This window comes from Dermacentor andersoni, chromosome 6, assembly GCF_023375885.2.
Source record: "Dermacentor andersoni chromosome 6, qqDerAnde1_hic_scaffold, whole genome shotgun sequence".
Classification (NCBI taxonomy): domain Eukaryota; kingdom Metazoa; phylum Arthropoda; class Arachnida; order Ixodida; family Ixodidae; genus Dermacentor; species Dermacentor andersoni.
Genome location: NC_092819.1, coordinates 19,478,304 through 19,493,766, shown reverse-complemented (window position 1 = coordinate 19,493,766; position 15,463 = coordinate 19,478,304). Strand labels below are relative to the sequence as shown.

The following is a 15,463-nucleotide window of genomic DNA, read 5'->3' as shown; positions in this document are numbered from 1 at the left end:
CGGCAAGTTGTTTTTCATCCACTTTCAATTCCATTAATTTCTAATTTCTTTATTTCGATTAGCAAGTACAAGTAATTTCCCCTGTGTTGTCCTTGGTGTCTGTTTGGTGGCTTCTTATGGTATGTTTTATGATAGTGACACGTACAATATCTTTATCTGGGTAATTAACTTGATACATCTGTTTATTTTATCGCACAACTTTCTTCTTCTGCGAGCTGTGAAAAATGTTTTTTAAGAGATTGGGCTGCGTCGTAACGCACAGGTTAATCACTGTGGAAGTTGCTTTCGCTATGTCTGAGCTATTTCATTATTTTAGTCTGCAGCCTTTAGTCAGGCTTCTCCTCGTGACTACCTGTTTTACAGCGCAGCATAAATATTCGTAGTGATAAAAATCACTTGTTATTAAAGCTGGTATTCATTGTTCATTCGCAGTGCCCGCCGCTGTCTGACGAACATCGTGCTGTCGTCAGCGCGGCCTTTAATCTGAATGGGTTTCGGCTATTGGGATGGTTGTAAACAAAAAAACGCGACGCGCAACTCAACCATGATGCTTCTCCATCAAGCTTTGCCGCTCTGCCTGCTCGTAGGCGTAGTCATAATCTTCGGGACGCTCGAGCCCACTGTAAGCCTCTGCCTATTTGAGCGAGTTACTGACAGAGTTAATGACATGCTATGAGAAAAAGCAGCACAGATGACAGCAATGAAGAAATACAGCGATAGAAAAGAGTTGACTTGCAAGCATGCGGTCGTTTTCATTTACAGTTAATACACAGATTTCCTTCTTTTATGACTTTTATGCAGAAACCGTAGATAAGAAGCATTATGGGTGAGTAGAAGTAGCACTGATTAAGCAAAGCCTACAGCCCAACAGATAAAACAAACAAGCTTTAGGTTTCTGTAGGCCAAGTGTCTGGGGTCGTCGGTCACTCATGTCAACTTGTGTCTGCAGCACGAGGACAGGGAAGCCGGTCATTGGACTCGCGAGGAAGTTTGCGTGCTAATGTCGCAATCGTTTTTGCAGCCAGCGCGTGCGAGCATAGTTTGTTTGTCTCAAAAACATATAAAAATGTGTGCGTGACTCTACAAGTCACAGCCTGTGCAGCCAGTACTTCGTCTTCACATGAACGATGGCCGGTATCGCCAAAAGTTGGACTAATGCATTTATGTAATACGGAGCAGCGCTCTTGCAAATTGGGAAACGGGTCCAGGTAAAATTCGTCATAAATTTGTTCTCGTCCCCAACAATCGAAGCATTCAAGTTTAGGTCGGCGCTCATGTTTCTTCCTTGCTTTCCCTAGCACTGAGAGAGAGAAAGAGAGAGATGATAAGGAAAAGGTAGGGAGGTTTACCAGACTGAGCTCGGTTGTCTACCCTGCTCTTGGAAAGGGGGACTGAAAGATTAAAGAAAGAAGTTCACAGCATGCACGGACAAATACATGCAATGAAGCGTTCTTGTCCTGTTCATCGCAACCACCGAATATTCTCCGGCGACATTCTCTTTTGACAAAGCACTTAACGCACTCACGGAGAGTGGTGCGCCGCTCTAGCGCCGACCCGGACCACCTGTCCCGGCTCTGAGCTCCACCCCTTCGCCGTCGCGTCTCTGTCGCTGCCAACGCCGCCGAGCTCGGGTGCCGTCCCGGCGCCGTGCCCCCGAGAAGGAGAGAGAGCGAGAGAGCGAACGCGGAAGAGGCTCCGGAGCCGAGTCGCGACAGAGCACGTGTGCCGCGCGCAGACATTGTTGTCTACGGCGCGCGACTGTCGCAGGGGGAGGCCCCCCCGCGTGGCATTGGCAGCTACACAGTCGCCCTCGCTGACGGCTGCCGCATACACTGCAGCCGTCGCCTGCGCTGTAGGTAAACAGCCCGAGCATGCGGGCAACCGACGAACGGCGAGGGCAAGCTGCTGCGCGCCCGCCAGCGTTCCCCTGCCGCCGTTTTCGATGCTTCCTGATTCCCCTCTTCCATTCGCTCCGATTCTCTAAACTGGGATGGAGAAAGCGAAACGCCGAAAAGAAAGAAGAAATCGCAAAGTTCCCAAGTTATCGTGCAGAGAAAAAGAGCGATGATGGCACGCCCGCCCGCGACCACCCGGTCTGCCGGTGATTTGTCGAGGTTATGTCTCTGTCCTGAGGATTATGTCCTGAGATTATTGCGTCCTTTTTAGAAATTCTCCTTTTCTCATTGTCTTCTTTATTTTATGTTTATCTTGCTTGTTCTTTCTTTTATTCTATTCCCTTCTTCTCTTCATCATATTTGCGTTCTTTCTCTGTTCCGGCCCATTCGTGAAGAAGCGCAGGTATAAAATGTAATCGCATTTAACGGTAGTTGGCTGGCTTAACTTGGCTTATCCTGGCTTATCTAAGTATAAGCCTATGTAATCGCGCTCCCACCTCGTGTACTGTGAATAATCAACAGAAAAACGAACTCGTAAAAACTGCCTGAGTGCACTGCACATAAGTATTCGGTCCCATCATGTACCCCCTACGGCACGAAGCTTCACAGTTGTCACTGCTGATTATGGCTCTTGTCACTGCTGATTATGGCTTAAATGTTTTTGTTAAAGGTTGGCTCGAAGGCCTATTAGGTGGATTAGGAAAGGGCATTCAAAGCCATACTAGCATCTGCGCGTCTTTGGCAAAAGCCAAGAGCGAATCCAGACTGGCCCTGTCGGAGTCCGCCGGTCCGGTCCCCGGCCTAATACATGCCTCGTAGCACGGCGTTCTATCAAAACTAAACTGGCAGTGTTAGCGTTTCTGAGGTGACGTTCAGAAAAGCCGCTGCAGTGCTGTTACTGCTGTGGAAAATATCGCCGCTCAGAATTCTTACATTCGACAACGATTGCAGGCCTCGAGCGGCTTCTCGTAGCAAATGGTTTTGAAGAGTTTATCACATGCAGCTTTTAAAAAAGAAACTTACTTGCGCGAAAACGCTCATGCAGCGAATAAGACTTTCTTTTTTTAAATCCTGGTTTGATGTTCTTGGGAAGTACAAAAAGAATAGCGTACGAGATCGAATATATCGTGCTAAGCCCAGTGCTCATGCAGGCAATATGTATTTGGGATGAAGGAGAAGAATGAGTACCATGGAGCCCGATTTTTTGTCAGTCAAAACCCTATGAAGCCAACAGATAAATGTTGGCGGCGCCTGAAGATTATAGAAAACTAGGCAAGTTGGTATCGATTCATGGATAATAATAACAACGTATGCACTGAAGACGAAGTCGTAGACACAACATAAGTGATGACATTCAACTGGCAATTTAGTGAAGAAACGAGTCGTATGCACTTCTTACTGCGCCTGCTCCTGCAAGGCAACGAAATAACATCACAAACAACATGGCTTTGGGCATATGTCGCCCTGTCGGAGTCCGCCGGTCCGGTCCCCGGCCTAATACATGCCTCGTACGTAGCACAGCGTTCTATCAAAACTAAACTGGCAGTGTTAGCGTTTTCGAGGTGACGTTCAGAAAAGCCGCTGCAGTGCTGTTACTGCTGTAACACCGGACCGGACCGGACCGGTGTTAGACCGGATATTTAGACCGGTCCGGTCCGGTCTAAATATTACAAAGAACATGTGTTGTGCCTACGTCTTCGTCTGCGTTATTAGCCATGGCTTTATGTCGTTGTATACGTATTTGGCACAGAATTTTTTTATGTTGCAAATAAAGAGTGCTCTGCGAAAACAACGTTCTTCTCATCGACGTCGAATCGCGTACGTCAGATAAAGCTGTTTCAAGCGCTTCAGATGCTAGGTCAAGGGATCCCGGCATTTATTGCGGACAGCAAAGTGCAGGTAACGTGGACAGGGGGATTCTAAGTCGAATAGTCAAATTTGCGAGGTCTCTTTGAGGCTGGATATATTTCGAAACACATTATCAGAAAAGTAGAAGTGTAAGAGAACATGCCTAAGATCGGAAAATGTCGCATTTTTGTTGCCCTTTCTGAACGACACATGATACTGTGCAAGCTGAGAGTATGAGATTCTACCACAGTACGATGGGCGCTATTAACTAGCCTTGTTTGACGTGTGCCACCTTGTTTTTAAGCGCCATGTAGTTTCACTGTTGCATTCGTAAACTAACCTTCCGAGGAGACCCTGGTTTATCTTTAGAAAGTTCAATCCTTGAAAGAAAGAAAAATGAAAAGTGAATTTTTTATTATGCGTAGCGCACTCCGACTACGCACTGCATACAATGGGTACGGTTTTCAAAACATGTGCTTAAAAGGATCAGACGCTGCTGGCCCAGAGACCAATTCATTTCCCTCGCCACGGCGGGAAAGTCGAGCGGATTTCTTTTGACACTATCTGCAAGAATCGACGTTAGGACAGGCTAAGCCGTTTGTCTGCCTCGCGAATGGCGATTCGGAAAACCTGTTTGCGCACTTCGGACTATGTAGAAGCAAACGAAACTACCCGCTAAGACACGTCGAGACAAATTAGTAATCGCTCGAATAGTAAAGGGGGATGCGCCATGCGGTCAGCGACAAGCCGTATATAGTAGACGTCACAGCGGGACTTTCTCGTGCGAGCCTGCATGGCCACTCTGTCGCGTGGAAAGGAAATGCAATACACACGAGTATACGCAACGAGTAAGACGGCCGACTAGTAGGAATTTATTGCAGGTTACGGCTATGTCCCCTGCGCTGAGAAGCAGAAATCGTGGGAAACAGTAAAACTTGGCGCAGCCTGTGGGCAGATGTCCCTGCTGTTGTGAAGAGAATCGTTCGATGTGCGGCCAAGATTTCGTTAAACTTAGTTGCTTTGAGAACTAGATAGGCATGCTTAACCACACAATAACAAGTACACACTTAGAAGTTATTTTACTCTCTTCATGAGGCAGAGTCTGCACCACGGTGTTGTAATAGATTTGGTCAGAGAGGTTAAAGCAACGAAACGCTTTCAAGGCAGACAAAAGTGAGAGCTCCGGTGAAATACCAACTCCATAAAAAGACTACCCGTCGCCACTTTCGTTCATTTCGGGAACCGCCGCATCAGCCCTGTATTGCAAAAGCACTTAGCCTCATGGAAGCCACCCTCCTTTAAAGAGGAAGAACAGGACCAGCCTACACACTCCGGCATGGATGTTTAAGGCCAGCGCTGCTGCTTCCGCACTGAGTGCAACGAAGTGGCCGATTATAGTGCACTTCATCTGGTCTTGCAAGCGCTTCTATTCTGAAAGCAGGAGGCTTCTGGTCGGCACGAGAAGAAGGTTTCCTCAGGGACGTGCAGACAGTTAGTCTTCCCGGGTGAAACGCGGATAGCGTGCAAGAAAGCGTTGCGTATTCTTCTCAGATTTCTGCGAGATTTCTGCACTGATTGTCACATGGTGACATATTTGGCGCGGAATGAGGTGCTCAGGTTAACAACCGCCGGTCATGTCTGCCAGGCTAACTTCACATGCGGCAACATCATCGCAACCGCGGCCATATTTAGGCTCTAGTCAAAGCTTGCCACCGCCGATGGCTCTATCCTCGCTTGTCGGTTCCGCCGCTTTCAAAACAAAAGTAACTAATTTAAACGTATATTTAATGTGCGAGTGTGTTCAGACTCTGCTGCACTGTTTTTACTCGGCACTTCCACGACATTGAACTGGGACAGCTCGGTTACACGTCATCCATACTCTTACGCAAAGTAGATAACCCAACAAGGTTGCGATTTGCGTATGTTGGTACAGCATTATCGATGCTGAACCAGCGCAGAAACACAAAGTGGCAGAGACAAGTGCTTGTCCCTGTCGCTTGCTGGCGTATCGGTTTGTCCTATGTCCTTACATGTCTTCACAAAACACGGATTATAGTGCTACCGTTTAAAGCATCTCTTATTATTTGCCTATGCTGAGTTGGACAGGCAGTGACAGGCAGTGTCCAAGGCTGCGTACCCCCCCCCCCCCTCCCGAATGCATGGCCCAAACAAAACTTCAAAGCTAGATGTCATACAAACATGGTGGGGAAGTGGCGCGTCATGTTATTTTCAGATACATTGTTGCAGTTGACACAGCCGTCGCGATGAGTGATCAAGGCACCATTGTTATCCCATTCTGCACGCTTACTATGCGGCTGCGCCAACACCGCGCAACTGCTCCGCCGAACAGCTGCTTCAAGTATTTCAATACTCAAAATTGCGCCTGCACTTGCTTACGGTATGTGTGCAGACGCAAGTGCGCATGCGAGGGTAGTACGCGCCTGCGATTCGGGCTAACGTTCTTGCTGTTAGCGTTCGCCAGTGTGCCTCTCGCAACACTCGATGAATCCGAAGAAAGATGTATTTTCAAAAGTACACTATTGCACTTTTCAACGTGCCTGCATAAAATATTTCAGTCGCGTTCTTCACAGAAGGTATGCATAGTTACACAGTAGTCTATAAGGATTCGATTAAAAAGTGTCTTCGGAACATTGTTGTCGCAGTGAAATGAATCGTGTCACGTGACGTGGATGAACTTATGCATTGTATTTTGGGCTACACAATGCACAATAGCTTAAGCAGTGTTTTCATAACATGTTCATATAGTCCCGCTGCTACTATCTTGTCATTGCCCGTGTTCTGCCTTAATCAACTATATTGAACACAGTCTCCTTTCGGGTCATCTGACTTTTTTTTTTTTTGCCTTTACGTCCGCATTAGTCGCTCGACTTGTTGCAGCTGTTGTGTGCGTATTTTCTGTCTGTTTTTGTATTACTATTATTATCTTCTTTGCTTGTGCTTGCTTATATACATGTACCTCCCATCATATTTGATATATACCAATATAAGTTCAGGTTTTTTATAGCTTGCCATGGGGGATTATGAATGTTTAGGAAAGCCTAGCCTCTTCACATTAATCATGACGCTTGTGCAAGTTAGCGCTTTAAAGGCAGAACTCTGCTCACGTCTCGACCTTCTGTCTTTTGTCTTCGCAGAAGCGCCGCTCGGAGAAGTGCATCTTCCAGCTGACCGAGCTGCCCAACTCGTACACCACCTTCTCGTCGATGCGCTATTCGCGCGGCACCCGCTGGCGGTGGTACCTGTCCATCGGCAAGAACGGACACGTCAAGAGGGGTCGCCGGCCGCGACAGAAGGGCACAAACTTCCTGCCCAGGAGCGTCAAGGACTTCAAGCCCTGAGTCCCGCAGACGAGGAGCCGCAGGTCGTCATCCTGCGTTACTGCGTTATACAGAGCAGCCCAGCAGTCGTCGTTCTCTCCCAAGACTTCCGAGGCCTCTCCGCCAACGGCGCGACAGTCGGCATGGCTGTTGCCTCGTGCCACGTGACACACAACGTCGCCGGTGGCAGCACCAGAGTGAAAAGCCGGTCCCATCGGACTAATTCTGCTGCAGTGCCGTTGCTTACGTCTTCGAGATCGACAACGACATATTTCGACGTTGCGTGCCGTCTAATAGGTTCCGGCGGCCGGCAGGATCGCCGCTGGATGGCCTTCCAGCAGTGGTAGCCGTGACCTGCCCGCTCGCACTTGGCCGACGCGTCTTCCTGCACTGTTTGCGCGTTCCACAGCGGTGCTTTCTCCAATGTCACTGCCTCGTCCCGCGCATGCTGTTCAACGCGGGTTCTTCATTTTGCTAGCACAAGAACTACAGTCGTGCGTTTCACACTTCACCGCTTTGTTCTCTCGCGGTGCGCTCACTAGCGCACGATAATATCGTTGACGAACGCAGAAATGAATGCACTGCTGCAGCTCTTGTTCTAGTACGAAGGAAAAAAAACCGCAGTGGGAGGCGCTCCATATGATCAAGTGGCTCCTAGAAACTTTATGGTCCTACGAAGCTGCTCGGTTCGTATATGCCGAATGCGTGTGGTTTTGGTTTACTGGTGTCCTCCGGAATTGCTATGAACGAAATCCTGGCTAGTGGCTGGCACCGAGTCATAACAGCGAAAACTGACTGCACACTTTATCTGTTATTACGTTGTGGGTCTGTGTTCGATTGGTAGAAGGCAACGAATGTTCGCAAAGTCGTCTAAATTCTATCAGTACGAACAAGGTCATGTCCCTAGTTTGGAGCATAGAAGTACTTTTGGCTTCTAGATGTTCACATCCGAAAAGCATGTGAACAGCCTGCATTTATTTAGTTGGGAGCATATGCCTGTGTAACTTGTTTTGCTCTCTAGATAAAGTAAAAAAAATTCTGCAATGAACGACACTCTGTTTGTTGGCGGGCGCTATATACTGGGACATCCACGCTGTTTGGCTTGCTGGATTCAACGCAGTGCTAATGTCTGGACTGTATGTACCCATCTACGACGCTTGGAGACCATCGCAAAGTGGAGTGGACCGTGTATGCTTGTGGAACGAACTAAGGCTGTGTTATCTCGAGTTGCTACAGCATCGCGTATGTGCATGTTGTTGTGGTTTTTTTTCCCCCTTTTTATCTTTATGTGAAGCATGCAAAGCTGTTCGCAGTCGTGAAAGAGGACGTTGGTGACCCCACAAGGGTAGTATTGTTACTCGAGGAGTTGTGACAACGTGCCGATGCAATGTGCACTACTGAAGTGTGCGCTTTGTGATGTTTACGCTAGCTTCGCAACACTGACTACGCGAAGATCTACATTTTTCCTAAAAAGAAGGAGTGCTTTCATGTGGCGTCAGGCGAGCCGGGTCGTGTGCCATTCACAACGTCAATGTTTTCTCATAACGGCGACGCAATGAAAGGACAGTTCGCTTATTTCGTCCTCAGACGTGATCCCGCACAAACAAGAGGGCGCGCCGAGTCGTTAGGTATTAGAGTCCCTTTACACGAGAGCCATATGCAGGAACATTATTCGGTACCATGCCTGAGTGCATGCCGTGGTCCACGGGTTTCGCTTCGTCGTCCGTGAACACTCCCTCGTTCAAGGGAGTGTTCACACTCCCTTGAACGGGAGTGTGAACACTCGGTACCACTTAATGTGGTCGTCTCGCTGCAGGCACCAATATACTGAGCTACTGCTAGCCATGCATTTTGATTCTTTTCTACTGCCATAGCTAGAAATAGTAGTTTAAGCACTGTAATTTCTTTTTTTTTATTGTATATACAGGTTGCGAGGCATGCCTTATGACGAATGAAGAAGTGGCGTCTAAAATGGGTTTTGTTGCTGTTCAGATTCCGCCTTTCTTTTTTACATGTGTGTGCGCAGGTACACGTTCGAACATTTCTCGCATTTCTGTCCCTTTCGACGTTCCTGTGCGTAGTAAGGTGCAGGAGCGCTGGCGCTAGCAAGAGTTCAAAAGATCTGAAAGATGAAAAGCACGCGATTGTTTATATACAACGCGGGGCATCAACACTCCGAGCCTCGCTCTCCTCTGTTACTTTTCTTTTTCTTTTATCTCTTTCTTTTTCTCAGTTAAACAAGCGAAATACCTTCCTCTTATATGCGCTGTGTAAATGTTCTGAGAGCTGTAGTAAGGTTCCAACATGTACTGTTTACTAACTGAAAGTTTAAAACAACTACGTTGTTAGGTGCTCACTTGGTATCCTTCGTAAATTAAAATCTTACTTATTCCTCGTTATCTGTTCTTTCCCAGTTGAGCAGAGGTTCCCCAGTCGGAAATTAATATACGTGGTCCAGTACGACGGGGCAGTTTTAGCGACAAATATTTGTCATCTCTGATACACTGATCCCGGCTCCACGCATCTTTGATATGTTCAACAATTCGACGGTTGTTCTATACTATTTATTTTGTGCTCATTCCTTGCATTGAAAACATGTATCTGATCACTATTCTGAGTCCGGAAGCGATTTACTTGTTGCGCAATTATTTGTCCCGAGTTCTCGGTAAGCGTCTGAAGTAACATCACCCGATCAAACTTCATCTGCTTTTCTAAAAGACTCTGTTCTTCAACTAAACTAAAAACGCTTCCACCACGAATGCCTTTTGTACTCGTTATTTATTAACATCATTTCACTGGCAGCATTGCCTCTAAGAAAAAAAATAGCATCCGCTGCCTTCGCTCATTTTTCTAATGCATCGTTTCTCATACAAAGAAAAGTATTTATCACATCGCATGCCAGGCGATGAACGCGTTCCTAACCAAAGGCTCCGACACTTTATCTCAACAGAGCAGCAGCACCTCGCACGCATCAAATTACAAGGACAACTTCCCTACAAATTATTTATTTGCTGGCTTTTCATAAACAGCGAACTGAATATAAAAGACGAATTCTGTAATGTGTCAGAGAAACCATTCGATTAGCTTCTCCGTAAAGCCAGCGAAGAGTATAGGCAAGCTAATCTTTTCTTCCATTTCGTATAGTTAATTTCCTTAGCTATACTCTAAAGGTTTCGTCTATATTTCCTATGTACGGGCACTTGCAACGACAAAGCTATTGCAAGTATAGAGGCATTTAGGAAGTCCCCAACCCAGGGACGTCGCACGCAGTCAATCCTTACCTACCTCACTAGCTTGTGTCGGCCTTGTTTATCTATTACTGTGCAGTGCCTAGTATACAGTAGTCCTTGCGACGGGCGTATGCTGTCCAGCGCAGCACACCTGCTTTGCAGCACCGAGTCTTGTCCCTCCCGTTTTTAGACTTAGCAAAGTAGCTCATTGCTTTACCGCAAAGCGCAATTGCATTACAACTCACTTCGTACTCAGGACATAACTCGGCAGCCATAGATTTTTTTCTTTAAGCTATGCCCCGAGGAATACAACGCAGCATTGAGAGCGATACATTTTGAAGCACGCAGCTGCTGAAGGAAATAAATTTAAACTCAAGGAAAGGCAAGCAAACACACCACATCGGCAGATGAGAAGAACACGTAGTGTCAAAACGCATAGCACAAACAATTTGGAAGGCAAAGAACGTTGGTACTGAACGCTGAAATACGAAAGCGATAGCTGTAATTTTACTTAAGCGCTAGTGGACGACAAATGAAGACGCTCGTCTATAAAATCAAAGCCTTCTCTTTTTTCTTTCTGGTCTTTAGAAAGTGTAGACCTTCAGCGAAATTTTAGGTGTGTTTGCCGTCCTTGGGTGCGAGAGCCGGATCACACTTAAGTTTCCCAGGAAACAGGAATACGCACAGAGCCGCCGAATAAGTTAACATGGTAACTGTAATTCTGAGAAGAACAGCAAATTAAGCGCGATAACGTCTTCTCCCAACTCATCGCGATGAGAAAACAAACGTTGGATGCAGATTTATCACTGAAAGTATAGCAGAAAACGTCGTCAAACATGATTGTGAAACGTCGGAAGTTCTAAACTGCATGTGTTAAAAAAATAATAATAAAAAAACTTGCGCTGGTACGAAGCTCTGCTGTTAGTCCCCCTTTTGCAATAAACTTACTCAGCCTCCGATGCCGTCTTTTCTTACGTGTAAAAGGCCCGAGATGCCGTTATAGAAGCTTTGACTATTCTGTACCTCAAAAGTTGCAGTGACGTTATTGACAGTCTTGACGACACGCAGTTACAACGTCACAACGAAAAGAATAACAATAAAGAACACATCACGAGATTCGACAACACACGATGATCAGCGGGAGCTGTCGCAGTTCTGATGGATTTAAACGTGTTCATGGTGTGCCGAGCTTGTAACAAAAAAAAATTCTTTCACGAAAAAAGCATAAACGATATGCTTACTTAAGATTTGAAGGCGACAAGCGTCCTCTGGCTTTAATTTGATAGTAGCGCAACAATTTATTTGCAGACGTGCCACTTTTGGCTGGTATGCACCTGCGAGCAATACTCAGGTAACGTCATCGCATCTTTTTCCCACATATTTTACTCCATGTAAGAATCGTGACGCGTATTTAATTCCCTAGTAATCGAGCTTGCATCCTTTCATTAACCATGAGCTTTTCGAATCTTACTGCCATTTTCTGCGTTCTACAGCGAGTGCAGCTTAGTTTTGCTGCTTTGTAAATGTTCTGAACGTATTTGACAAGTTTGTGAGCGCAAGTTGAGCCAGTTTTATGCGAGTGCAGTGTGAAATGTACAGTGAAAAAGAAAATCGCACAGCGAGTGCAACAAGATGACGCCTACATCACCTTCAGTGTGCTTGTGCTGCACCGTGCACTCCCCATGTGTTCCTTTCTAGTTCCGAAACCGGTCGTGGTGAGGCGCCCTTAAAGGGACGCTAAGTAGAAACACTGAATCAAATCACACTTATAAAACATTATTTGAAAAGTATATTTTTGTTAATTTAACTGTGAAAAGTCGATCATTAGAAGATAAAATGAATGCCAAACTTCCATTTCTTGAATTTCGCAGCTACGTCAGTGTGACGTCACGTATCTCAAGGTATTTTCAGGTATTTGGATCGTTGTCGAGCAGTGACTGTTCTCTAAACTTGCTTACAGACATCTGGCTCTTTCAGAATACGATGAAGTACATCTTTGCAATAACTTGGCTCGCCGTCAAAATCAATGACGTCACGGCGAACTATTGCGGAAACTTCAAGCCGGCGTCGCCGCCCACCTTACGTTTCATAGCTTACCAAGCCTGCTCTAACCCTCTGGATGGCTTTGTTGGTATTATAGAAATGTAATTTACTCATAAGGCTTGAACTACTCGTCTATTTAGAGTCCCTTTACCGCATCACGAAGATTGGACCTTCTCTTTATGTCTGCTATTCGAATTTTGGCTGTGGTAGTGAGCGCCGTGTACGCGTACGTGTTCAGCCGAACAACCATTTTCCTTTTTTTTTCTGCACGTCGTAGCTTTGCCGCCAGTAAAAACTGGCTATTCAGCGGACCAATACTGGAAGGCGGACGAAAAGCACACGTTCGGGCCGGCTTCAAATCTATTGTGTCTGTAGTCGGCGAGAGTTCTCCGTGCTACAGTGTTGCTAGAAGCACCGCAATCTGATATATATTCGACCATCTATACCCAGAGCGGCCCGCTTACTGCAAGCCAGAAATGTATGCCATTTGGGAAAAAAATGCCCGACTAAAATGTACCAAATCACAGGAGGAGTTTAGAACCTAATCGTGATACAGTTGACCTTTATAACGAAGTGCCAACATGGGGCCTCCGTAATCATTCGTTATACAGGTCGCTTCGTTGCAGAGGTCGTGCACTGCAGCTCACAATGGAGGCGGGATAGAATTATTGCTTCGTTACGCAGGTCATTTCGTTGCAGAGGCGTTCTTGTTGAGGCGCTTGACAGTACCCAGTACTGATCGTATCAATGGACGATAACACCTGCCGTAGCTTGGCGCGAACAAAAGATCCACGCTATTGGCATTCGATGGTGAGTTTGGCAGCATACTCGATGAGCTGTAAATATTATGTGAAGCAATAAATCAAAATAAAATTGAAGTGCACGGTAGGTGGCTAAAAAGGAACTTCATTATGCGAAGTGAGCTTTAGGAAAAGCTATAGAACATGAGTGTCATAGGCTGGAAATGCGACTGAGATGTATTTTTAGAATTTTACAACTGAGGGGCTTCCGATGAACGAGTGATGAGCGTGTGTGAGAGGGGACGTGTCAGTGCAGTCTTCGTCACGTTTTCCACGGTCCCTCGCAGATGGCGACATTGGAGCGTTAGTTTTGTACGGCTTTGTCCCCGCTCGACTCCATCGACAACATACGTTCTTTAGGTCAATAACAGTGTGTCAGGAGCACTCTCACCAGATGCTTAAGCATGAAAAATGTCAAAACTCTAACCATCCTATCGTGGCGAAGGCCGCAGTGACAAACTGTACAGCACATTTAAAGAGATGGCTATGCAGCCTCACAGCAATGGCCTGCAACCAACGATGGATATATGAAAGGCGTGTTTTCACTTTTGTACTTTTATACCTTTCTACCAGCTTGTTGCTATTCGCCGTTGGTGATAGCACAGAACCAGTACCCGCACTAGAAGTACACAGTTGAACGTACGCGACAGGTTGCTCCTAAAAGAAGATTTTGATCCTCTGAGACTTCTACTCGGACAGAATTACGAAGTGGAACACAGACAAGGCGTGTCACCAGCCGTGAGCGAGTTGCACGCTAGTTGTGCACAGCAGCAAACTTTTCACAGTCACGTGGTCGCGATTTAATTTTTTTCCCTGTTGTACGCAAGTTGTACGCTCGGACGCTGCCGCAATAGCGGCTTTGTCCCTATTTCTCGTCGTGCGTTCATATCTAGGCTCATAGCTTTAAGTGTAGATAGTCTATATAAATATATATATACCAACCTCGCTCATCAAATGTAAAGCATGCACATGTCTTGTACATATACTAGTTATTGTTTCATATGGTACCCATGTGTTGTTTTCTCCTCGTGTTTTACATTGAAGTTTGCCACCGTTCTCAATCAAGAAAGAAAGGCGTACACATACAATGTGTCGTCGACACTAATGTCTGTCAATAGAGACTAATTTTTTGTGCATTGGAAAGGGAAATCGATTTTTACGGGTACGCATCCGTCCCGCAGTGCGATGCATCTGACATCTGGTGTGGACATTGAAACTGTGTCACCAAACTTATTTAAGGGCCGCATTCGCAAACCACAGGAATCGAAAGCACTTTGGGCCACCCGAACGGTGATGAAAATAATATTCATATGCCAAAAACGGGTGGCAGGCTTCGACAAATCGTCACAAAATTGCCACTTCAGCACGTTCACCCTTCCTTAAATTGCACCACTTTCTTCCCCCACATCAAGCACACAATGGTATAGTTGTTACTGTAGCATAGATGTGCATGTAGTGATGCATCAGATTTTTTAATTCGTTTATATTGTGTTCACATACTGATATAATAGTATTGTATGAAATTTGTGTTCTTTGTCCTTGTGTACAAGACGTGCTGTAGAACTCTTGCAAGCCTTGCAGTGGAAACTCCTACGAAATAAACATCTCTTAATTCTTTCGCAACTGCATACGATCTTTTTCTTTTTTTCTCTCGACTGATCAACAGGTGGAAACGATCTCATGGTCATGCTTACTCTGGAAAAAAAAGTGGTTGACGCCGCGAGGTAGACACCGTAAGCCACACGTTCGTTCGTTCGTTCGTTCGTTCGTTCGTTCAATCAATCAATCAATCAATCAATCAATCAATCAATCAATCAATCAATCAATCAATCAATCAATCAATCAATCAATCAATCAATCAATCAATGGCTGTTTATCTACCGTGTCCAGGAACAATCCTAAATTCTGAGTGCTGGCGCATGGATACATTAAAAACAGAACAAAAATAATACAGGGGAATGTAAGAAACACAATGAATAAAAAGAACAATCATGAAAAGAAGAGTGATAATAATAATAATAATAATAATAATAATAATAATAATAATAATAATAATAATAATAATAATAATAATAATAATAATAATAATAATGGTGGTTATGAAAGTGCATAGGAACAACCTCGAGGGTCTTGCAACTGGCGCACTAGGCAACACATAGCACAGGAAAAACAGTGCAAGCCCAGACACGTACACACATACAGACGCGCGCGCACATAAAAAAATAATAATTTCGCTGACCCAGATTTTAACAGAGCATAAAATGTGTACACGAAGAGAATACAAATCAAAAGTGGAGAAACAACAAAAG

At 45.5% G+C, this 15,463-nt stretch overlaps 1 protein-coding gene across 1 annotated transcript in view; it reads left to right on the top strand.

Annotated features, from left to right (window-relative positions):
- Positions 1-14,782, top strand: part of LOC126521321 (fibroblast growth factor 9-like) — a 109,079-nt gene extending 94,297 nt beyond the window's left edge. The window contains exon 3 of the mRNA XM_050169986.3: positions 6,899-14,782. Within this exon, the coding sequence (XP_050025943.1) occupies positions 6,899-7,102 (204 nt within the window). The 3' untranslated portion in view covers positions 7,103-14,782. The remainder of the gene's footprint in view (positions 1-6,898) is intronic.
- The last annotated feature ends 681 nt before the right edge of the window (positions 14,783-15,463 follow it).